At 41.5% G+C, this 25,151-nt stretch overlaps 1 protein-coding gene across 1 annotated transcript; it reads right to left on the bottom strand.

Moving 5' to 3' along the window:
* Positions 1-255: 255 nt before the first annotated feature.
* Positions 256-6,804, bottom strand: SAYSD1 (SAYSVFN motif domain containing 1). The gene is made up of 2 exons (XM_039856105.1): positions 6,517-6,804; positions 256-1,555 (listed from the first exon to the last, which is right to left on the bottom strand). The coding sequence occupies exons 1-2, from the start codon at positions 6,721-6,723 to the stop codon at positions 1,211-1,213; spliced, it is 552 nt and encodes a 183-aa protein (XP_039712039.1). The 5' UTR covers positions 6,724-6,804; the 3' UTR covers positions 256-1,210.
* Positions 6,805-25,151: the final 18,347 nt, after the last annotated feature.

The raw sequence follows: 25,151 nt of genomic DNA, 5'->3' as shown, positions 1-25,151 counted from the left end.
CAAACAACTAGCAGAGTGCTGGCATTCAATGGATAAAAGTTAAATTTAAATTGAGGTAAATTTTGCTATAAGTAAATCAGGCAAGAATGAAAAGAAAATTAACAATATCCTCCATTACTTAATACTATCTCATATATTTTCATAGAAAATGAATTCTAAAGTTAGAAACCTAACTAATTTCCTAAAATTTTAAGTTTGAAAAAAACGATTGCTTTAAAACTAAAGTCTTCTTACTCATTGGTCTGGTTTATTTAAAACAAAGTATTTAACGGTTTGCTTTGCCCAATTTTAATAAACCCAAACTCTAACTTTGTATTGGAAGAGGAACACTGAAAACATGCCTGATTACTGCTATTTACATAATTGCTCGCTAGTTGCCATAGGTGGAGGGACAGCTTGCTTTAGGCCCTTAGAACCCATGAAATCACCTAGCAGCCAGGAAGTCTGGAGTTCCACTTCCAGACTCCCTTTGTACACACTCAAGAATTTTTTTCTTGCTGAATTTATCATTAATAACTACTTATCAAATCTACCAATATTGACTCTGTGAAATCCCTCCCCGCCCATCACCTAAGACTCTGTCTTCTCTTATCAGGGTAGAATAATTGAGGAAAGTGGAAGATGCCGATAGGCAATGGGATCTGTTTCTGAAAAGCAGCTGTTAAAAATATTTTATTTTTCAATATCATTAATGACGGATAAAATAAGACTTAAAACGGGAAGCAACTCCCCCAAAACAAAACAAACAAACAAACCCAAAACAAAACTTGCGACTTGAACTTTTCAGGGAAAAAATGTTGTAAATATGAAAAGATTTAAAGAGAACCTTTACTTTTAACATACAGTCCTGATGTACCTGACCATTATAACAAACAGCTGGACATTTTAAACAGTTATCTACCAATGCCTTTCTAGTGCTCTAAAATCATCTCCCTCAAATAATGAGACAAACAAATCTCCTCTCTCGAGCACATAACTTTTATAAATTGCATCAGACCCACAGTGTTTTTCAGGGAGTTTCACCAAAACAAAGAGAAGTTCAAAGATAAAATTGCAGCAGATCGGGGAAAGAAGGAAGAATTGCATGGTCTCAGAACTAATCCGCAAGCTGTCAGTCTGAGGCACCTGAAACAAACCCAGAAGTCCACTCCCAAGGGCTAAGAGGACCGTGTAGTGTGGGAGCCTGGCTTCATGACAGGCGAGCTCGGTCCTATCTCCCCTCCAGGGGTCTAAACTGTAACTCGCGCTCAAACTGCTCTGCAGTCAGGGTGCCCTGGATGGCTTCGCAGCCCGGGTTGAACACAGAGTAGGCGCTCTTCTCTCCCTCCTTCTTCTCCCCAGGGCCTCGTGTCCCAACATACATCCAGTAGAACAAGGACAGGACAAAATAAGCCAGGCCAAATTCCAGTTCCACAAATAGTCCCAGCAGAACCAACCAGAGAAGGATCTTCAAGAAGGTGATGTTGGTCAGAAAAGACTGGTCTCCTGGCACTGGCAGGGGAACGGCTGTAGTCCGTGGGGGCTGTGATGTGTTGCTCTCAGGCTGAGCCACTTCCTAGGACACACAAACAAACAAAAGTAAGAATAAAGGGTAATAGGGCTGAGAGGATCAACATCAATCTGGAGAGACAGCTCTCATCGCTCTGGGAAGGCTTCCAGCTCATTGATTTCTATTTTCTTGCCCTGCTCTCTAAAACAATCATCTCTAAAGAGTTCACGTGCCCTGCTCCAACTGAATCAAAACGGATCAGCACTTAGTAAGATGTAACCCGATAAAAACCATGCAGCATTTGGATGGGCTCCCTCAGATGAACCTGAGCGAACAAGAGCTAATTTATGCCCCACACAGAAACTCCCCAGTAATTGATACTGCAATTGCCACGCGTGTGCTTCACACACAGAATCAATTTGTGTTTTGTGAGTGACATGATTCTAAAATGAGGACACCACCAGAAACAGGAAACAAAAATCCCTTCTACATATTAAAAAAAAACTACTGTTATAGCCACAACCTTTCCATCCCATGACCATCCTACACGCCCTCCCTAGGCCCAGGCAATGTCTCCTAAGTGGACTTTCCACCTCTCAACTCTTCCCTCTCCACACCAACCTATTTACGTACGGTTACTAAATGAATCTCTTAAGATATCATCAATCCTCCTACTCACAAACCTTCAACAAATTTTTATTGCCTACAGGTTAAAATTTAAACTCCTTGGACTGGAATCCAAGGCCTTCCATTTAATTAACAGAAATGCCAGTACACAGTGCTGGGTGCTAATGAGACACACAGACATTTAGGTAGCTTTAGGGAGTCTGATATCTACTCCAGTATTTTCCAAACATTTTTGGGTGTGACCCACAATAAGAAATACATTTTATACTGCGACCCAGCATGTATGTATGTATGGACGTATGTATGTGTGTGTGTGTGCGTGTGTATATGTATATAGACACATAACAAAAAAAAGTTCGCAAATCAACAAATACCTTCACTACATATGAAGCTTTCATTTTCTACTCTATTTTTTTAAATTTATTTTTAACAGAGGACTAGATTTCTCTACATTGATTTCACCACTCACTAATGGGTCATGACTTACCATTTGAAAAAGGATGGTCTAAAAAATTTCCTGTACAATTTATTGCTATATAAATAAACTCTTTGCTCCAGTTCAACTGGTATTACTACCCAAAGACACTACCCATCTGTGGCCTGGAACAGCCTCTGTCTCCTTTCCATTCCTCAGCTCCTTGCCTTCCATCCAGGAAAAGATGATTGGTGAACTGTGTATGCCCTGACCTCCTCAGCCATCAAGGAGGGTGACCTACTGCCTCCCGGATCACTAACTGCCTCTCTCTCTCATCGAGCACCAAACTATTTGGAATTGAAGTGTCTCACTTTAAATACAGGTCACATGTATCCCTAGATTGTTACCACGAGGCCACAAATTGCCATTCATTATCTTTTGGTATCTTCAGAGCCCAATGCAACACCTCACACAGAAGTTTTCAAGACAGAGCACAACTTTTTAGTTCATTTCTTCAATTATATCCCCTATTCTTCATGTGATAATTTAAAAAAGGTCACAAATATTATTTGGTCTCAATATAGGTCATGTGATTTCTGTCGCTTCAGAAATTCTATTTTGTTAGAACCCTCTTTTTTAGCACTGACATTGTAATTATTATCTTTTCAGTTAGATTGGAAAGGCCCTTAACATATCATCAGTAACATGTGCCCCACCCCAGCCCCCGCCCCCGGCCAACACACATTTATTAAAGAAATAAATAAATGTTCCTTTCAGATGTGACCAGTGTGCACAATACTAAAATCACTGCAGGTCTTAGCAGGAACTAACATAATCCAATTTCTATTTAAAACTACTCTGACTGCCAGGTAGGGAATGGGCTGCAAGAATAGAAACTGGGAAATTGTTAGTAGCTCACATAGAAGGCCCAGCGAGAGAAGACCAAGCAGATATTAGGGTGGTAACCCACAAGTCAAAGCAAAACGATGGATTAATGGATACACAATATATTTTGAAGGCATACAACCTGAAATACACAGTAAACTGAGTTTATTTTATTATTGAGGGAGTATAAAAATAATGCTTGTGGCTACCATGCTTGAGTGCCTTCAAGATGCCTGATCTCCTGTAATCCGTGAGGCAGGCATTATTATTCCCATTTACTGGTAAGGAAACATTGAATGTTATATAACTCCCCTAAAGTCACACAGCTAGTTACAGGCAGAGAAGAAGCTAGTCTAGGATGCTAGGATGGTCTCCCTCACAAAGCCCTTTCTACTTAAGTAGGAGACTTTATGGGAGATGGTAAAGAGGAGGGTTAGAGAGCTAGATGAGGGGTGGTTATATGAACTGGCAAAGGGAACAAAGAAAGGAAAAGAGGGATATGGAAATTCCTGTGCTTCATTTGGCATTTGTTTTAGTTCCGGTGTACCTTCTGCTATAAAAGCTATGTGTGGAAATGTTTATTTTCATCATAGCACATCTAGGCATAATTTGAGGAAGACACTTCTATTCCTCAAATACCAAGCTGCTTCCCACCTAGGGGCTTCTTGTATCTCCTTCCTTCTGAGAAGAATGCCCTCATCCCCTCCCATCACCTGGCTAACTCCCTCTTCTACAAACCTCAGCATAAAAGGTTACCACGTGTGCTCTTGGCCTTGTTCCCAGGTTTCTGCAAGAGTGGCTCCTCCTTATTAAACGTCACCACAATGAGGTCCTTCCTGTCCACCCACTTTAAAGTAGCACTCTAAACCCTCATCCCCAATTCACTATCACAGTACCTGTTTTTTCATCCTTCATACCATTCATTGTTCTGTTATTTTGTTTGTCTGCCTCCCAAACTCAAATGTACATTCCGTGAAGGCAGGGCTTTCTCTGTCTTTATTGCACTGTCTCCCCAGATTTAGCACAGTAGCTGGAATGTAGTGGGCACAGATAGGATTTTGCTGAATGAACCAATGGTGGCCAGGGAAAGAAACAAACTTAAAGGAAACTCCTGGATTTGAGAGGCTGATGCAAAGACTGTGCTTAGCCAGGTGACTCCAAAGAAAAGGACACTTAAGCAGTGGGTCAACCTGAACCAATGGTTAGAGGTGAGGAGTTGCAGGATGGGTGTGGGCGGTGGACGCTGGGGCTAGATGGTGACCTGAGAGCTGGTGGGGGGTATGTCTGGGGATGGAGACAGAGGAATTCTGTAGAATTTTTTAAAAGTTACAAGACTTCTACCACAAGTCTTAATGTGGTAGAAGCTTGTCATGGAAAAAAATACTGTATTTTAGGGGACTGCACTTCCCCAAACTAAATTCGAGAGTAGGAGAAGGAAGATATTGAGGCTTCCTTATCAATGACTACCAAAAAGAAGCAATTACAAATAGAAGGCTTACGAAATCTCTGCTATGCCACTGTGTGTCACCAAAATTATTAGGTGGAGATGTATTGTAAATTAGAAAAACACCAATTTAATGAGAATTTTCACACCAGAGCAAACCGAGGAATGATAACTGAGTCAATAAATATGAGCTCAGGACAGTCCCTTATGAAACAGTTTGATTAACAAGAACAAATTAGAGGTCTGGCATTTCCTCTTATCCTTTTCTCAGGCCGTCATCTTTTCGGTTTTTAATAATGGAAGCCTTCTCCAAGTTCAGATTCTTTGGGACCAACTCGATGACCTCATATTCTTTTGGTAATGAGACAGACAGTAAAAACCTCACTGTGTGGATTAGACATTGTTTTTTAACTGCAGGGAGAAAAAAGGGTAGAAGTGGATTCTAAAATCTTAAGCAATCGTTGTGTTCAGTGAGTTCTAATTAACGATAAAGTTATCCTGAGATATATTTCATGCAAGGAAGTGGACTGTTTGAACCCTGCAGCATTCTCTTTCTGCAAGTCAGGTGACGCCCTGTGTTTTATAAAAAATAATTTCAAAATTGAGTAATAAGTTCATGATTTTTAAAAAATTCCCTAAAACCAAACGATGTGCAATAATAAATAAACTTCATAGAAATAATTTTAAGGGAGTAGGTACACTTCTGCTCCAGCACATTTTAATTCTCTAAAGAAATTTTTGGCTCTTACTACATTTGGCTCTTATTACATTTATGAGGTACAAAGGCCATGTCACAGATTGTCTCAAAGCACTGGTTTTCCTTTGATGTTTTTGTCCTGTATTCCCACATAGAAATACTCCAATCTCCATACAAAACACTCTGCCACTTTACTGAGTGAAAACTAAATGAAAATAGAGATGTGATTAAGTTCATTTGCAAAATAAGAGATTAACAAAAGATTCAGTGTGAAAAGGCTTTCAAATTAATCTAAATATTCATTATTGAACTTCAATAAGCTTCTCTAGTTCAATAGCGACGCACAAGCACATGCCACCTCTGGCGGTTACAGCTACCACACTTTTGCAAGTTTTGTATTCAAATGCCATTCCTAAACCACAGGCTAGGTGGGTTACTGGCTGCAAGTGCTCCAGGTGCGAAATCAAATGACGCCTTAATAAATGCTATTTTTTATCAGTATCCAAAGAGACCTTTTACCCTCCATTAGCAGAGGGCTGTGGCTCAACACGGTTGTGGAGAAGTTTCCCAAAGCCACAGGGTGTCACAACGGTAACTAAACTCGCTGCGAATAACGCCAGGACAGAGGTGCTTTCTTTCAGGACCCTAGATCCTCGCTTCCCGCCAGGAGCTGCGTGAGTCGCAGACCGGAAAGAAAATGTCACAGCCACTTATCAGTCGTGACACTTGCGGCAGGAGACGTGAGGCCCCGCCCACGCCAGCAGAGGCTCCGCGGAGACCCAAAGGGGGAGTGGCCGGCGGGTCACGACGTGTGGGCGGGGCCGTTCCTCAACCCCTGCAGGGCTTGCAGGCCATCACGTGGAGGGTGGGGGCGGGGCCTCGGCCCGGAGTTTCCTGGGTGGCCACGACTACGGCCCAGAAGCCAGGTGCCCGGGCGAGGCCTTCCTTCCTCATCTCACCTGAGCTGGGCTGGGCTGGGCCCGGGCACTCGCGGGCCTCGGTTTCCACACCAGGAACCGTTTCAGCCATCCTGAGGCTGACTCTGGAGTCGCAGTCGCTTCTGCTTTCTCTCCTGAGGTTTGTGCGCTCTGGCTCGAAGTGCTGGGTTCGGCCGTCAGCCCGGCCCGTTTACGGGCTGCCCGGAACTCGGCTAACCGCTGTTCCATGGCGCGCGCCCTCCGGGCGCTCCTGGGAGCGCGCTCAGCAACGGCCAAGCTGGGCCGCAGTGCGCCTGCGTATCCGCAGCCTTTGCTGCGCGTGCGTGGTGGGGCTCGGGAGGGGGCGGCCCGCGTGCGCCGTTTGTGACGTTAGGTGGGCTGTGTGTACTAATAGCCCCCTCCAAACGCGCGAGGATGCAGTGTGCACAATTAAGAATCTAAGGCATAAAGGTTGTTCCACTGTTCCTTTCTCTTGCCCTGGGCTCCTCTGATGGAAGCTCTGCTGTGTGCCGTCTTCGGGGATCTGCTCTCCAGCATGTGGAGCATCTTTTAGTAGTTGAGCGCTCACATTGGGCGCCAGATTGAGGAGGTGGACCGAGGGCATTGAAAGAAGCCCATGATTTGGAGGAGGTTCTGGTATCAGAAGGAAGATGGGACACAGCCTCCCCTTTTCCTTTTAACAACTATGCCAATCTCAGCACTTAGAGGGTGGCATTTTCACTGCTCACATGGCAGGCAGGCCGTGCAGACCTTTATTATAGCTGTTACCAAAATGGGAACTACCTGTTGATGTCTCTAGATAGGTCAGAAATTTAAAAATTTTTGTTAGGGTGCAGCTTAAAATACACAAATATTAAGTGTATGGCTCAATAGGTTCGTACATACATACCTATACACCTATATAACTACTACTCAGATAAAGAATGTTTCTGGTACACTGATGGCTCCCTTTTGCCCTCTCCCAATCACTACTCACCCAAAAGGTCACAATTCAGGTCAGGGACTGTTAGATTATTAAAGCTCTAAGCATCTAGCTAAGTGCTACTCAAATATTTTTTGGCTCTTGCTGAGTGTGAGTCAAGAAATTAGATAAATTAGAATCGAGTCTTTTGTTCATTTAACAAAATATCAAGAGCCTGCTATCTATCCAGTATTGTACCTGGCACTAGAGATGCTCAAGTGAAAGAAAGCAACCCGTTTTCTTAGCGTTTACATTCTAAATAGACAAACAAATGAATAACTACATATTTATTTTTAATATAATGATAGGTACTGATTAGTGCTATGGCGAAACATAAAGTAAGGAATAGGAATGGTGGGGCTATTTAGAGCTAATGACCAGGGAAGACTTCGAGGAGTTGCCATGTGAGCAGAGATCTAAATGAAATGAGTGACACACGTAGCTATCAGTAGAAGAGTGTTTCAGAGGAAACAGTAAGTGCGAAGATCCCACAGCCTCAAGTAGTATGCTTAACCTGCTCACAGAGCATCAGGAAGACCAGTATAACGAGAAGAGGGAGGTAGGGAGAGAATGGTAGCAAATAAAGATGCACGGGTATCCAGGGGCCAGATCATGTAAGATCTTATAGGCCATGTTGGAGATTTTGTATTGCATTCTGAGTGTGATAGCAATTGATTGGAGGATTTTGAGCAGGAGATGACATAATACAGCATTTTTAAAGGATCACACTGGCTGCTGGAGGTGGGGCCATGAAAGAGTCCAAGAGTAGAAGGAGGGAAACCAGTTGGGAGCAGGTACAGTAGTATGAGACTGGCTGTTGGGGCTTGAGTGGTAGTGATGGAGGTGGTGAGAATTGGTCAATTCTGAATATATGTTGAAGATCTGAGCCACTGTGATGTGCAGATGTATTGGTGTAGAGTGTGAGAAAAAGGACTCAAGGATGGCAGATTTCTGTCACTCCTCCTCACCTGACACGTACCCTGAGCAACCAAGTGAATGATGGTGGGGCCCTCTACTGGAGTGGGGGGAGACTAGGAAGAGAGGATTATGTAATAAATGTGAAGAGTTTGTTTTGGACATGACAAGAGTTTGAGGTGCCTATTGGGCATCCAGTGTAAGCAGTTGGATAGTGAAAACTGGAATTCAGGGAAGAGTCAGGACTGGAGATACATAGTGGGAGTCATCAACATGTGTATGATATTGAAAGCTATGAGGCTAGATGAGATCACCTAGAGAGTGTGGTGAAGCAGAGAAGATATTTTAGGACTGAGCCCTGAATAATTGGAGATGGTTTATAAGACAGAAAAGAATAAGGTCTTTATACTACAGTGACCTCTCACTGAGAAACTACAGAAAAAAAGTTTCTTGCCCATCTTGGTGCCGGGAGTAGGTCTGCTTCTTTCCAGGGACTGGAGATTCTTTTACTGATTGTGTTTCCCACTTGATAATCACACTCAGAACTGTGTTTATGGTCTATTTCTAAGACTTAAGGCATGCAGTTTGTGGGCTGTTGCAATCAGGATCCCTGGCAAGAAACATGGCACCTTCAGAGGGTTCTGTGAAGGATTTAGTTACAAAGGTGTGGCAGGATTAAAGAAGCCAGCAAGGGATGGTTCACAGGAAGTGTTACCAGCCTGTAAGCCTCAAACAGCAAGAGGACAGAGTGGTCATCAGAACCCAGCGAGACATGTAGCTATAGAAGAAGCTGGAGACAGAGGGAGCCCTTACTGGAGCAGAGAGTAGGGGGAGAAGGGTGGAAATAGAATTGAGAGGAGCACACAGAGAATATCCAGCCAGATGCTAATGTCATTCCAGGTCCATCTTGCTCTGGTAACCTTATTTTCCCTTTACCTCATTTTCTGAATTTTGTAAATTTATTTTGTCTCAGTGCTTTGCAAACCTCTTTAAATCCTTTTTGGAAGAGATTGAAACAGTGGAAAAAAGTGAAAATGAAAGAAATGATAATGAAGAGCAATTGCCAAATTAACTTCATTTACTTTTCGGAAAAGATTATGAGAGGAGTAAATAAGAAGGGTCTCAAAGTTTACTTATGTGAATTTAATTTTTATTGTGAAATACATTGTACATACCAAATCATGTATTTATATATATATATGTCACCGTTGGGAGATTGGAGTTCGGTGTCACCCCAATAGCAGGGGGGAGGGAGATGGATAAGGGCGGCGCAAAAGTGTAGTTAGCATTTTCCTTTGGTTCTTCCTCAAGTGATACAGTGAAGAGTCACAGGTCATTGAGATTTAATAGTTTTATTAAAAGATATTTTAGAAAGACAAAGTATGCCCCAAGGAGGCACGTGATCCCAGCACAGTAACCAACACAAAGGGGCCAAAAGGGCCACAAAAGGGCACCAAAGAGAGCTCAGAAGTAAGAATGTCTGCCTTATATTTAGGATGTGATGGGTGGTTCCAAAGGCATTCCTAGGTGATTGCCAAGTGAGGTCATTTTGATTGACACCTGGCTGCTATATAACTCTTTGCTTAGTGCGCATGTGCATACCCAGAATTCTGCTACCATTGGGGTATTCTTTGGGCAGTCTTTAGGCTGGGTCCCTATTCCTTTGTTCCCCCTGTTGCTCATGTCTGACTAGCTACCTAACATATAAACACATATATATATAATATATATTATATTTGTAAGTTGTAATAAAATACCTATATGCCCTGTGATATATTGTCTTTGTCCTCAATTCTTCACTTCTTCTTGTATCCATGACATAAAAGGCAGAGTACAGTCCCATTTCTTGACTTTGAACTTGGCCTTGCAAGTTGCTTTGGCCAATGGGATGATGGCAGACATGCAAGCAGGGCCTAGTAGTATGTCTGTCCTGTTGAGTGTGCCCTCTCAATACTCTGCACTACTGTGAGATGGACCTTGCAACAGCAGCTAGCTAGTCCAAGAATAATGAGAGTCACATGGATATAGTTACTCAACTGAGCCCAGCCTAAAACAGCTAACTCCAGCTTACCCCAAGATGTATGAAAAATGAATGCTTATTTTATATTTTATCATGGAAATCTTGCGGTTTTTTTGTTAACACAGAAAAAGCTAACCAATACATACCCATTACTCAAGAAAAAGTACGTTTCTTTTTGTGCCTGTGGTCCATTCTTGAGTTCTTTCCACTTCATCAACCTATTAATAAAGTGAATTACATTAATATATTTTCTATTAAACCACCCGACAATCTTGGAAGAAACAAAACTCAGTCACTTGATAAAATATAAAATTCAAAGTTTTAAAGGCATTTTGCACCTATGCATCTATGTTTATTACCAAGATTTTCCTATAATTTCCTTCTCTTCATGTACTGTACTTGAAAGGTTTTGGTTTTAGGATTATACTAGCTTTATGAAATAAGCTGAAGTGTGCCTCTATCTTTTCACCATTTTCTAGAATTCTAAAAAATAGGAATTAACTGTTTCTTCAAAGTGCAATAGGATTTAGTAGTAAAACCATCTAAGCCTGGTGTTTTCTTAGATCAGATAAATAAATGTAAGCTACAATTAAATGGATCCATAGCTGATCAACACAGCCTTCTCCCAGAAGTGCCAAGAAGTAGATTAATGTCAGTCTGTCCAGTCTAATGTTTTTAGGAATGGTGTAGATGAAAATATAAAAGGCAATTTATTATTTTTCAGGTGATGAAAATTTGAGAGAATATCTATAATTATGTCTTTAAGGTAAAAACCTGAGATGAATTCGATTCAATTTATTATGATTAAAGGGTTATGGAGATGCTTAGAGTGAACTCTGCCTCCTAAGTTTGTATATATGTTTTATATCTTTGTTTTTGTTTCTTAATTATTGGCTTGAGATCAGTTTGTTTCAATAGGACTTGAAGCTTTTTCCTGATCACACACTGGAGAGGGAGGGGGCGTTTGCAGTAGATTCTTTAGTTGCTACAGTCAATCCCATTGTTTTAGTAAGAGAGAAGAGCCATACACACACCCCACCACACACATGCTCTTATGTTCTCTTTGGTCCTATCCCTGCAGGTACCACATGCCAAGTTCTGAGCACTATGATTTATATGAGAAGCCATAGAATGTCTACAGAGGAGTGACCTGGATAATGATGTGTCTGGAGCAGGGTTTTTCAGCCTTGGGACTTTAGACATTTTGGGCCAGATGATTTTTGGGGGGGGTTGTCCAGTGTCTTGTAGGATTCTTATCAGCATCCCTGGCCACAACCCATAGTTGCCAGTAGCACTCCTTGCTAGTTGTAACAACCAAAAATGTCTCCTGGAAGACAAATTTGGCCCTCATTGGGAATGACTGGTCTAGAGACCATATTATAGTAAGAACGGTGAAAGCAGTGGATGATTTGGGCCAGAGACCAAAAGTCACAGTGAAAATATACCAGTTAGTTTTAGAAACTCTATTTAAAGGGCTACTGTGAATGGAGGAGGAGAATCATTCTATAGGGCTCCAAAAGGCAGAGCTAAGGCCAACAGTTGGAAATTGCAAGGTGGCAAATGTAGAATCTGGAAAAAAAAGTTTTATTTTTCAGCAACTCAAAAACAATAACAACTTGGGCTGCCTTTCACAGAACTGAGTTCCCTGACACTAAAAGGATAAAAGCAGAGGCTGAATAAACACTTGAATGTTGTAGAGAAGATTTTTGAACTGAAGAGGGATTTGGTTATCTTGATTGCCAGATCTCTTCCAACTGGAGAAATTTGTGTTTTAATCCAAGCAGAGCAGACTGGGAGGAGAGAAGATGTGGAGTCATCAGGCTAAGAATGTATCGCATAAGGTGTTAGTGTCACTGCCCATACCCCCTCAGATCTCACGATTGCTGTACATGTTGATGGCTTGTTTCTACAAGCACCTAGGGTCTTTCTGGCTGCAGGAGTGTGTTCAGCTAGTCTGTGAGGCAAAATAGCAGTGCTGGGGGATTATTCCCCCAGCCCTCAAATAGCCTTTAACCAATTTTGGATGAGAGTTGGTGGATACTAACTCCCATGGGAGTTGCCTCCCATGGGGGGATAACTCAGATATGTTCTGCAGCATCTCCCAGGGGTTTTCAGGAGGAATGAGCCCACAGCAGTACCTGCTCATTAAAGCATCTTGTATCACCTTTCTTCCCTTTACTGTCTCACTTCCCTATTATACTCTCAGTGCTTCCTGGAATCACTTCCCCAGTAAACCTCTTCCATTGGAATCGTTATCTCAGAATCTTCTTTTAAGAGAATTTAAGGTAACACCTACACAAGACCTAAGCAAGGCCTATAGACTTGCTTTCAGAAAAGGAAGTAAACTAGAGGACTTCCTGGTATTTCACATTTATGACACCCTTGTCTTCAGGTTTGAAGCAAGCAAAACAGAGCTTTAGACTGGCATAGTCCGAGAAGAATGATATTTGGAATATGGGAATGAAAAAGGAAAGAGGAAGGGAAGGGAAAGGCCACAGTTACTTCAAATAAAGCAGCCTGTTCAGGACAGCTGAGGAGGCAGTTTGGTCCACACTTTATGTTATAGAGGTCTGTGAAGGGCAGAATCAGAACGACTGATTTACTCATCGTGTGATTCTGTCCTCCAAGGAGTTCGGAGACGATACATTCAGCAAATATTGGTCAGACATGTGCTAAATGCCAGGCCCTGTGCCAGACTTTGAGGATGCAGAGATGCATAAAATACAGTCCCAGCCCTTAGATGTTTAAGGTCTAATTGGGGAAGCAGTCTCATTAATAGACAATTATGCACAGAAGTCTGAGGGAGCAGAGGAGGGGCACATACTCAGGCTGGGGAGTAAGTAGCACAACTCCTTCAGATTTATATATGGGGAAACAGGCCAGAGAAGGGAAGCTGATGAGGTTATATAATTGTTGGGCACTGCTACAGACAATAAATATTTCTAGTGATAGTTCATCTCCTTATAGTACCGTGTTTTACATTTGCATTTTGATGCAGGACAGGGCAAATTTCCCCATGTTGTGGGGGAGACCAAGCCCTGCACGGAGAGAAGAAGAGGGTCCTTTGGCGGAGAGTGAAGAAAGAGGTCAACACACGTGCCAAAGTTAGAGTTAAAAGGAAACTTTATTAGAAAAGGGGCAACACTTCATAGAGTGTGGTCTCCTCTCAGAGGCAGAGAGTGAGAGGGATCCTGAGTGTTCAGGGAATTCAGTTTATATATCATTTTTTAGTTTCCATTTCCTCTGATACGGACATACAGTGAGGAAGGAGAAAGAGGGAGAGTACATAGCCTTCAAGGCCTACTGGCAGTTCCCAGCTTTTAATCCATAGGTTACCCATGGTTTTCGCCATAGAGAATGAACGATTTTAGTTGTGTAAGGCAGCCACTTAAAGACTCTCTTGTTCCGGTTTCCTCTTCATGGTGTGGGGAATGGGTTGTTAGAAATCTTCCTTTGTTTGGCAGGTGTCCTCCTGGCCTGGCTGCGGGGCTGATCAGCATATTGCAGTCTCTGAATGTAGCTGGATTAGCATTTTAATTCTCTTGCCTCCTCCCTATTTTAATTTAAGTGGAAGTTATTTCCACTGACCCCTTGCTCCCATCTGCTCTTGGCTTGGTGGTCACAACCTCTGCCTGACAGCTGCTGCTGGTTTGAGCTTAGCCTTTTTTTGTCCCCACTCCCCATCCCCAGTTACAGGGGTCTTATGTTTCAGAAGACCTCAGCAGTCTTCTGGTTTTCCCAGTCCTGCCTGATCCCACAATCTGAAGCTTCTTCATTACTCTCTTTTGCATCTCCTAAATTTCCTTTAGGTTCTAAGACCTCAGGTTGTGACAGTTTCCTGCCCACCTGGCTTGCCTCACATTATTCTATTTTGAATTCTGTTGTGCTTAGCTCTGATGCTCTGTGAAATGCCTCCTGTGGCTTATGAGACAGACAATAAAACAAAGCCAATAGAATTACAGCAAAGATAATCTATATGTAAATCCTATCCCAAAACTCTCCTTAAAACTACCTGAAAGTATTTGGAGAAATTCTTTGCAAATTGAGAATGCACATAAAGAAAGCAATAGGTGTGTGTTTTAGATGAGGTTGGTCCTCCACAGTTATGTATGGGAATAAAGTTGAAGGAAGGCATGATTTTGCCTTTTATAGTTCTTTGAAGAAATGAGCTGTTTTTCTAAAATACATGCACACACTCAGAGTGGTGTATTTCCTGATTCTTGACACAAGTGGCTACTTAGCCCCTTCCTTTCAAACTCCTGCTTCAGCCTTTGCATTTCTGTCCAGCCACTGACCTTCTAGAGCCTTGTCTGCACATTGAGGGTTGGGGCCCAGATAGACTCACCTTTCATCCTAGTAGCACTGGCTGCCGCTGACGCTCAGGGGCAGAGCTGGCCCCTTCTGCATGACTTAGCATCAGGAACACTGCCAGGGCCCCTGGCTCTGCTTGGTTGTCACCTGCTTAGCTGTGAGTAAGTCAGTGCTCCACACACTCGGGAGCCATTATTCTGTAGTAAGGTAGACGTGATGGAGGGGAAGTGATGCCATTCCTACCCAAATTTTGGCCTCCTCCCAATTTACGTGTTAATTTTCAAGACTTGTATCCTGTCAAAAGATTTTCTCAGTTCTTCCTTTAAAATTTTTTTTTTAACCTTGAGGATTATTTGTTGATTTCCAGTAATAGTTGACATTTGTGGAGTGATTAATATGTGCCAGTCATTGTGCTACACTCTGAAAATTATTATGTGGCTTAATTTTCTCAACAACCCTTCAGGAAGGCACTTAGACAGAAATGAAGTTATTTGATGTTAAACAGACAGCAACTAGCAGGGCCAGGAATCTATTTATTCTGCCTCCTCTGTGCAGACCACTTTCAAGTTTCTATGAATAACAACAGGTATAAGTTGTGATCCCTGGCCTCCAAAAAACTTACAAACTCATAGGGAAGATGAAACAAGGATGTGAAATGCTAAATAATGCCAGACACTATCTACTAAGTGGTAGTGGAATAGACAGGACCTTACCAGGCAAAGGAAAAAATCAGTGAGGACAGGGGTGGTCTAAAAGGCTCCAAGGAGGAGCATGATATTTGATTGGCCTTGAAACATGGAAAAGACTTAGGTGAGCTGAGAAGAGGAAATGAACCTGTGCTGCCTGGAAAATTACTGCTTGGCTATCACCCACGGGAACATAACGCTCTAACAATAAGCTTTCTGCTTCTGCACCCCCTGCTTGCACAACCAACCTGTGGGTTGACAGTAAAAAGAAGAAAAATAGACTTGCGTGTTCAAACAGGATGAAGAATAGGGGTTTCGGGCTTAAAAACCCTGTACCTCTACATTTCAGGGCTGCTTGATTTGGGGTCTGCGTACCCCTGGCAGACCCAGCTGGTTGAATAAAGAGTGTGTTTCTTATAACTCGCTGATTTCTGGTTGTCCATGTGTCTATCGGGAACTGGCGGCTACAACAAACCAAGGTACTTGAATTCACTTGAACACACAGGTTCAAGTCTTAGCTTTGACATTGTGCAATCACAGGGAAGTCCCTCATTCTCATTATTGCTCCAATTTTTTTTTTTTTCATAGAGAAAAAGGCCCAGGGAGGTGATATGGAGTAAGGGAGAAAACAGAAGTTTGGAACCAAAAGAGGTTTAAGGGAGGTGGGAAGGGAGGAGGTAGTGATTGTGGTGGGAGAGATGTTGACAAAGTTCTAGCTCTATATTTACATGGTCGTTCCATGAGTGATCACTGTGATGACCCGACTGTAAAAATTAACAAACAAACCAAAGTCCCCCCCGCCTCGCCCTGTTTCTAATTTTTATTTTTGCTTCAGGCAAGGCACTTGTCCCTCTGTTTCTTCATTTCTAAATGGCAGTAATACCTCATAGGAAAATACCAGGATGAGGTGAGCTGACGTGGAGTGCCTAGCAGTACGTGGCTCACTGTAGAACCTTAGTCAAAATGGGAAGCTAAGAGAGTATGAAACCAGCATGGTCCAAACTTAGTGTGTGACCAAAGGCCTGGAAAGGAATGGAGGGAAAGATATTTCTAACTCAGAGAAGTTGGAATGCATGTGGGAGATTGGTATCTTGGTAGCCTTTTAGACTAAGGAAGATACTATTTATCTGAGATGGCTGAACTGAAGTTGTTTACATATGAAAAAATTGACTTCTGTTCCTGCCTTCTTTCTGGCTCCCATCACTTTCCAGAGCTTTCTGAACCAAAATAAACCCCTTCCTCCCATTGCCTCAGTAGGCTTGGTTTGACTTTACTTAACCAGTGACCTCACTTGAGGTCGCTTTGAGGTGGTATTGATACGCCTATAGGTCAGCCGGCCTCATGCAGTTTATAGGAGCCATGGGAGATTCCTACCTGCCTCATAAGAAATCCATTTGTTAGGGACATACACTAAGCCTCTCTATCAATCTGCAGTCTCCATTAGTAAGCTCATAGTAGAGGGAAAACCATATAGCATTTATCTTTGGCTTTTAGTTTCCTTTTTTACAAGGAGATGCTAAAGACGTAGAGAGACTCCATGGTGAAGGATTCTCTGATTAGAGTTTTCATTATGTCGCTACACCTCCCCTTTTCCCACACAAAACCCACTCCCAAGCCACAGCCTCATTACTTTCCACTGCACATTCAAACTCTGCTCTTTAGCTTTGCTAAACTCTAATTTCCCTAACATCCTATATTGTTTCCTGCCTTTGTACCTTTGCTTACACTTTTAATCTGGGGCATCCTTTCCTCACTCACCTGTATAAGTGCCACTTGTCTTACATTCTTTACTTAAATATCTCCTCTAGGAAGCCTCTTAGGCCTTGCTGCCCAGGTAAGGTTTGATTCCCTCAGAAATACTCTCCCAGTGCCAAGTGTATCCTCTACAACAACCCTTATCACCTATACTACAGTTATTGGTTACTAGTTAATAGGATATAATTTAAGATTTTTGAATAAATACCAAAAATAAGGGTGGCTCGAACAAGATAGAACTTTATATTTTCTTTCTTGGCCTCACTAAGAGTGCCATTGGGCAGTGACCTGGGCCCCTTCTAACCTGTTGCTCTGTCAGCATAGTGCAAGTTGGCTCACAATCACACCAGAATTCCAGCCTGCCTTAATTAAAAGCCAGCCTCTTAACCACCAACTCATACTGCTTCATTGCAGATTGGGGAGGAAGATGTGAAAAAAGTTAAGAAAGACAAAGGTATATTAGGAGTGCCTGGTGGGGGTGGTGGGAGATGAGATCACAATGTTGGGTCTCATTGTGCAGGACTTGAATGTCAAAAATACATGTGTTGATGACAGTGACATTCACTGTTATATAGTTTTGTTTCTCAGGCACATACTCCAAAGTCACTACCTCTGAAATGGGAATCAGATCCAATGGCCTCTTAAGACTCTCCTACATCTTTCTAACATCATTTGGAGAGACACGGGCCAGAGCTTCACGAAGGGAAATAAAGAAGAGAAGCTAATACTCGATGGGTCACTTCTAAAGCAGAAGCCCATGGGCCTAAGCCATCCACCTTCTGAACTGAGCCATCCACCTTCCTAACCTGACTGATCATCAGTAGCACCTTGGCACATTAATAAAAAACAGGACCCCGAGCCCCTCCATGGCCCTTGAATCTCCAGAGTGGGGCTCAGGAATTTATATATTTTTGTAAAATTCTCCCAGTAATTCTGATGAAGAGATGGGTGTGAGCACCCTTGCACTTAGGAGACCTGTCACCACCCTGCATTTGCTCTAACTGCAGATTCACCAACTGAACTTTTTCTTTCACGGTGGAAACATTTTTCTTTCACGGTGGAAACATTTTTCTTTCACGGTGGAAACATTTTTCTTTATTTGGCCCCATGGTAGGGTGATTCTTGTTTGATATTCTCTCTGAAGTCTAAGTCCCGGGTTATTGTAATGTCCAAAAAGTTTTGGACCTTCTCCACGCCTGCTCAATGACAAATCCATTCTCTAGAAACTTAAGTACAGAGCTGAACACTTCACAAGTTTGGTTCACCACAAATCCAAACATTTTACAACTTGTAAAGAGTTTTGGAAAATCATTAAACCTCAAAACTTCAAGTGGACCTTTGATAAAGACTTTTTTTCTTATATTTGACCATTTATATCCCATGAGTCCTATCTCACTAATCTGGACCAAACTTTCTGTCTTTAGAAACTGAGCCCAGTGGTGATAGTAGAACATTTTTTAATGCCTTCAAGAGCCATGTGCTTTATGTATATCATCTCATGTAAACCCCTTTAACAAGCTGGGGATATTAGCAGTATTAGTCCCAATTTATAGGTAAAGAATCTGAGGCTCCAAAAAGGAGCAAAACTGAGATTCAGACCTAGACCTATTTGAGTCTAAATTCTGAGTTGCTAAACCACTTCTCCCTATGGTGTGTGTGGGGGAGGAGAGCTGGCGGCACTGGGGCTGGTGCAGAGGAGAGGAAGAGGACAAGAAATAGAGGTAAACAGCATTTCTTTCTTGGGATCTGCTGCCTATTATCCTTTTCTGTCCACGGGCCCCCCGCCCCGCCGCCATCCTTCACATTCTCATGCTGGTAGCAGCCAATATAAGAATAGCTTTTGATGCTCCAAGGTAAACTTTAGTAAAGAAAGGTGAGCTGCTTCTGTAGAAACTAGCTTTCCCTCTGCATCATTTCAGAGCCTCTGTGGACCCCAAAATATAATTTTCAGCTAATTATGTATGCGCCAGACACTTATGATATACAATAAATGATTAACACATTCAGCTGATTTCCTTGAAGATAATTCACCAAATTTATTGGAAGGCACTTTTATTCAGGATACCATGCAGATTCTTTTTTTCTACGTATTTTTCTTTTGCTGATTCACTATATATTGTGCCTGAATCACCTGGCTCTTCTAAGTCAACAGAGCTAAGTGGGAGAAGTTCAGGCATGTGATTACTGCTGGGAAAATGGCAGATTTGGCTCATAAAAGTATGGTCAGGGCACTCTTTGAGATCAGGAGCATTTTAAATCTCAGGCACTTGAAGAGAGAACCATCATATCTGGTTCAAAGCTTCCCTTGGAAATTGATTCATCTCCCTAAATGCTGTTATTTGCTGATGGGAGGAAAATTATACTGGATCCCCCTGGTCTGTAGCAGTTAGATTGAATTCTCGTGTGGCAGGCTGGGCCCTCCAGAGCTTTAATTGATTCTAATGCTGAGTTGCTTAAAATAATTCACTCTTCCACAGGCTACTCTCTCATTTCCTGGAGCAGATTGAATTGCTCAGAAATGAGCCTTTGAGAGAACTCTTCTCATTCAGTCCTAGATTTATGGCACATCTTTCCAGAAAAAAAAAAGAAGCCAATGCAAAGGTGGGGTGGGAGGAGGCTAGCTGTGCCCATTCTGTGACTTTAAAAAAATTTTCTCTAGTCTTGTTTCCCTAACTTGATTGGTGAACCCAGGATAATGTACATTGAGAAAACTGTTTTATTTCTATACCACCCAGAGTACTGGATGGCTAAAAAATAATGTTAGCCAAGTGCAACTGTGTGGAAAGAGTGTCATGCTACAAGATTTTCCCCTGGCTCTACAGCTAACTAGCTCAGTTTTCATATCTGTAAAATGAGGTATTTCGATTCCCTGCTCTGTGAAGATTCTTTAATTGATTCGAGTTTGATTAAATCCATTTCATTATTCTAAAACAAGATTTCTCAACCTCAACACAAATAATGTTTTGGTCCAGATTATTCCCTGTTGTAGGGGTTGTCCTGTGCATAGTAGGATATTGACAAAAGTCCATGGTTTCTACCTATTGTATGCCAGTAACACACCCTCCCCATGTTACAGCAATAGGAATTATTTCCAGATACTGCCAAATGCTATGGGCCGGGGGCGGGGGGCTGGGGAGGGGAGGGGGGGTGCAAAATTGTCCTTGGTTGAGAACCACTTTTCATAGCTCCCCACTGTTTATAGAAACTGCACTCATTTATTAAATATTTAACATTACTTATTTACTAAGACCAAAGATAACTGAGAATCAGTCCTTGCTCACAAGGAACTCATAATTTAGTTAGGAGGACAAACAGAAACTTACAATCTATTGTGGCATACATAATGACTAAAGAGATGGAGAAGACAGAAAGGGGAAAAGCTTTTGAGGAAGTAGGTAGAGGGAGCTCAGAAAGCTTTATAGAGAAATTAGTGATTAAATGGAATGTTAAAGGATGAATAGAAATTAGCCAGGCATTCCCAGCTGAGGGGACAGCATGAGAAAAGGCATAGTAGTGAGAACGGTGACCAACTTCTACAAAGCTCTTTGGGGTGTGGTGAGAATGAGTCCCTGAAGGATAAAGAGACCTCCAATTCCAGCTGTGTATGGTCTCTTCATATTCCATTCTGAGGAAGCAGTTCAGAACCCTAAAGAACTAGCCATTGTTGCTCCCAGTTCCCACAGAATGTGACTCTATGGAGCTCTCCACGGTACTGAACCATATCCATAGCAACTGCCTTTAATCAGCAGCTCTCTACCTAGGGACTTGCCTAGAATGCTGCTTCTTCCTGACCCTGACTCCTGCCTATGCCTGCTGCACTTTTCTGATGCCATGGAGAAGAAGGAAAATAGGTTTATCAACTTAAATGATTCTAATTAGGAGACAGTCAAATAAATGATAAATCATTATAAATTGTAAATTATGGTGTGTCCCTATGAATATTACAGTGTTTGGGTGGCCTTGTTTTTTTTTAAGTATTTAGAAACATATGTATATATATATAATGTGTATTATACATGTAATGTGTATTATACATATAATGTGTATTATATATATAATGCATGTTATATATAATGTGTATTATATATATAATGCGTATTATATATATATGCATACACACACTCAGATAACTATAACAATGTATTTCTTTATTCAGAAAAATACCTTTTAAAATAATAATAAAGAGTTTTGGAATCAAAGGTCTGGGGTGTGAATCCCAGCTCTGCCACTTAATAACTGTCTGACCTTGGGTCAGTTAATTTAATTTCCACTGGCCATTGTTTACTGCAGAATGAAAACAAAATGACGAACCTTCAATAATTCTCCAATGCTTGCTATGCAGGACTCCCGTGGATATTAAATGAGCACAAGCACATGCATCTACTACTATATTGCTTAAATAAAAGAAACACTTGGCAAATGCTTGTTTGTTATTTTTTACCCCATCACTTGGATGCTTTGTTTTCTTACCACAGCAAAGGCAAGCCTTGAGTATAACAAGGTGGCAACAGGTTTCATAAGCATGGACTGACAGTAACCTTCCCATTTCCCATTCTTGAGGACCTCATTAGAAATAGAGCTCTGAAATAGGACTAATTCTGAATATGTTTATGTTATTTTCACACTCGGTTCCAAGTACAATAGCATCTAGACTCTTACCCTCATGGCAAGATACTGGAAGACCATTCTCTGGGTACTCTGAAAAGTAAAGGCTTATATTTGGCGTTCTCTCAACAAACAGCTGAGCCGGATTTCCCTATTTTGAATTTCAAAGTTTTCAGGCTGCTCAGAACTTCCAATTAGTTTTTTTTTTAACCTTCCCATTCATTATCATGAGCATATAACAAAGTTTTACCTCTATGGGAAAGCTGTATTATGGAGGTAGAGATCAAAAACAAACAACAAAAAAAAGACAATTTAGAAGGAACAAAAACTATGCAGGAAAAAATTTCCCAAATAAATTTTATGAAAAAAATAAATTTTATGATTAATATACTTTGAAAAATAAAAGAACTTCCATGAAATAAGAGCAGGTTGCTGTTTTTAAAATTCCAAGGAATATTAACAAGTTTTCGAAAATGAGAAACCTGAAGACCAGGCAAAATGGCGTAGATGATAGAAGCTTCGTTCATCCCCTTTTATGACCACATCAAAGTTGTGATGGAAACACGGAGCAAACAGCAAGCAGAGTCGCCTGGGGTCTAGATGAACAGAAGCCCTACAACTAGGGAAAGAAATGAGAAATCACCCTGCAACGGTTGGAGGTAAGAGGGGGTGAAGACATAAGGCTGCTGGTTTCAAGTGGCTGAGTGGGACAGAAGCTACAGCAGCTGCAGCCACCTCTTAAAGGGACCATGTCTGCGACCAGATTTTTATGGTGACAGACCTGTTCTCTCTGAGCACCAGCACCAGGGTAACTGCTCGGGGGGCACCAGGGACTTACAGGAGGACACTGAGTTGTTGGAGAGAGGGCCAGAGGCAAGGCTTTCTGTGGGGCAGAAATGCTGGTCAGATCAATTGTTCCTCTTTTGAGCCCTCCACCATCCCAGTGTGTGGATGCAGTGCCGCAGTAGCAGAGATGTCATCAAACTGGATAACAGAGGTTGCTCTGTCCAAAGAACTCCCTGGAACTCTGCCTCCCCCACTCACGGCCCCACTCAAGTCACATCCAGTTGTATCCTCTGCAAGTCCAGTCTCCTTGCTGAGCAGCTCCAAGACCCACTCTAGTGGCATCTGGCCTCAGTTTCTGGCATGGCCTCTTGAGGCAACTATAAGCACAGCATCTGTGGATTGCTTGCTGAATCTTAACAGGTGGCCCTGGAAGGGCACAGGCTAGGGCTAAACTTTGCCTGCAGCCAAACCCCTCTCAGGACTGTGCTGCTGGTCACCTACTACACAAAGCCACGCTAATAAGACCAGGAGACTTAGGAGCTTTGCTTAGTACATAGAAACAGGCACAGAAAGGCAGCTAAAATGGGAAAACAAAGAAGCAGAAATCATATGCGAGAACAGAACAGAGATCTAGATACAATGGAGTCAAGTAATCTAACAGATGCAGAGTTCAAAACACTGATTATAAAGATGCTCAGTGAACTTAGGGGAAGTGTAGATGAATTCAGTGAGAACTTTAACAAAGAGATAAAAAACTTAAAAATAGAAATGGAAATTCTAAAAGGGAACCAGTCGTAAATGAAGACTACATTATCTGAGATGAAGAGTATATTAGAGGGAATCAACAGAATGGATGAAGAAGAGGATTGAACCACCAATATTGAGGATAGGGAGGCCAAGGACACCCAATCAGAATGGCAAGAAAAAAGTAACCAAGAAAATAATAATAATTTAAAGAGCCTATGGGACAAAATTAAGGATAACGACATCTGTATCATAAGGGTACCTGAACAGGGAGAACAAGAAGTTGAAATATATTTGAAGAAATAATGATGGAAAACTTCCCTAATTTGGTAAAGGAAATAGACATATAACTCCAAGAAGCTCAGAGTCCCCCAAAAATGAACCTAAAGAGGCCCCCACCAAGATACATCATAATTAAAATGCCAAAGGTTAAATACAAAGAGAGAATCTTAAAAGCAGCAAGAGAAAAGCAATTGGTTACCTACAAGGGACGGTCCATAAGACTGCCAGCTGATTTTTCAAAAGAAACTTTGCAGGACAGAAGGGCTTGGCACAAAATTTTCACAGTGGTGAAAACCCAGGATCTACAACCAAGATACTTTATCCAGCAAAGCTATCATTTAGAATTGAAGGACAGATAAAGAGCTTTCCAGACCAAAATAAGCTAAAGAAGTTCATCAACACCAAGCCAATATTACAGAGATTGTTGGAGGGACTTCTTTAAGAAGAAAAAACATGTATCAAAAACACGAATAAAGATTGGTAATAACTACATTTCTATCAACAAGTACCTCAAATGAAACAGAATTAAGTGCTCCAACCAAAAGATGGAGTGGCTGAATGGATAAGAAAACAAGATCCCTACATATGCTGCCTACAAGAGACTCACTTCAGATTAGAAGACACACACAGACTAAAAGGAAGGGGATGGAAAAAGATATTGCCTTGATGGACCTAGAGGGTATTGCACTGAAAGAAATGAGTCAGACAGAGAAAGACAAATATTGCATGATTTCACATACATGTGGAATTTAAAGAACAAAATCAACAACAACAACAACAAAAGCAGAAATAAACTTATAGATATAGAGAATATTTTGAGGGCTACTAGATAGGATAAGGGTTGGGGGAGACAGTGAAAAAGGATAAAAGGATTAAGAAGTACAAATGGATAGATACAAATAGCCATGGAGATATAAAGTGTAGCATAAGATAACAATGTTGTAAAATTATGAAAGGGGGAAGAGGGGTACTTGATTTAGTGTGGTAACCACTTTGTGAGTTTTATAGATCTCTAATGACTATACTGTACAATTGAAACTAATATATTATTGTATGCCAACTATAATTGAAAAAAATTCATTGAATAGTACAATGAAAATATGACGAACTAATTGTCTATTATATTTCAATAAAGCTGGGAGGGAAAAAAGAAAATGAAAAACCTGCTAGGAGAAATGAAAAACTCTAACTGGGTAGGAAGATAACATTGAGGGAATTTTATCTCACTCCCACATTCCTTACCCTCCACCACAAAAGAGAAAATATACATAGAAGGAAAACAGGAGAAAACAATACAAAGAAGAAAGGATCACCATAGATGTCCAACATTGGAATAATGGCAGCTGTAAATAGACAACAGAGAAAATGGGAAAGAGTAGGAAATTATCAGAAACAATGCAAGAAATTTCCCAGAGCTGATCAAAAGGACCCACCAAGTACCCAGCTTAATGAACGAGAGAAAGAAACTCACAAGGCACATACATCATTGTGAAATTTCAGATCAGTGGAGACAAAAAAAGAGACAGAAGGGTGTGTGTATATATATTTAAAACAAGCATCTGGAATCAAAATAGCTTTAGCTTTCTATGCA

The sequence above is a fragment of the Pteropus medius genome, unplaced genomic scaffold (genome assembly GCF_902729225.1).
Source record: "Pteropus medius unplaced genomic scaffold, Ma_sr-lr_union100, whole genome shotgun sequence".
Taxonomy (NCBI): domain Eukaryota; kingdom Metazoa; phylum Chordata; class Mammalia; order Chiroptera; family Pteropodidae; genus Pteropus; species Pteropus medius.
The sequence above is the reverse complement of the archived record's forward strand: the minus strand, read 5'-3'. Positions and strand labels throughout refer to the sequence as shown.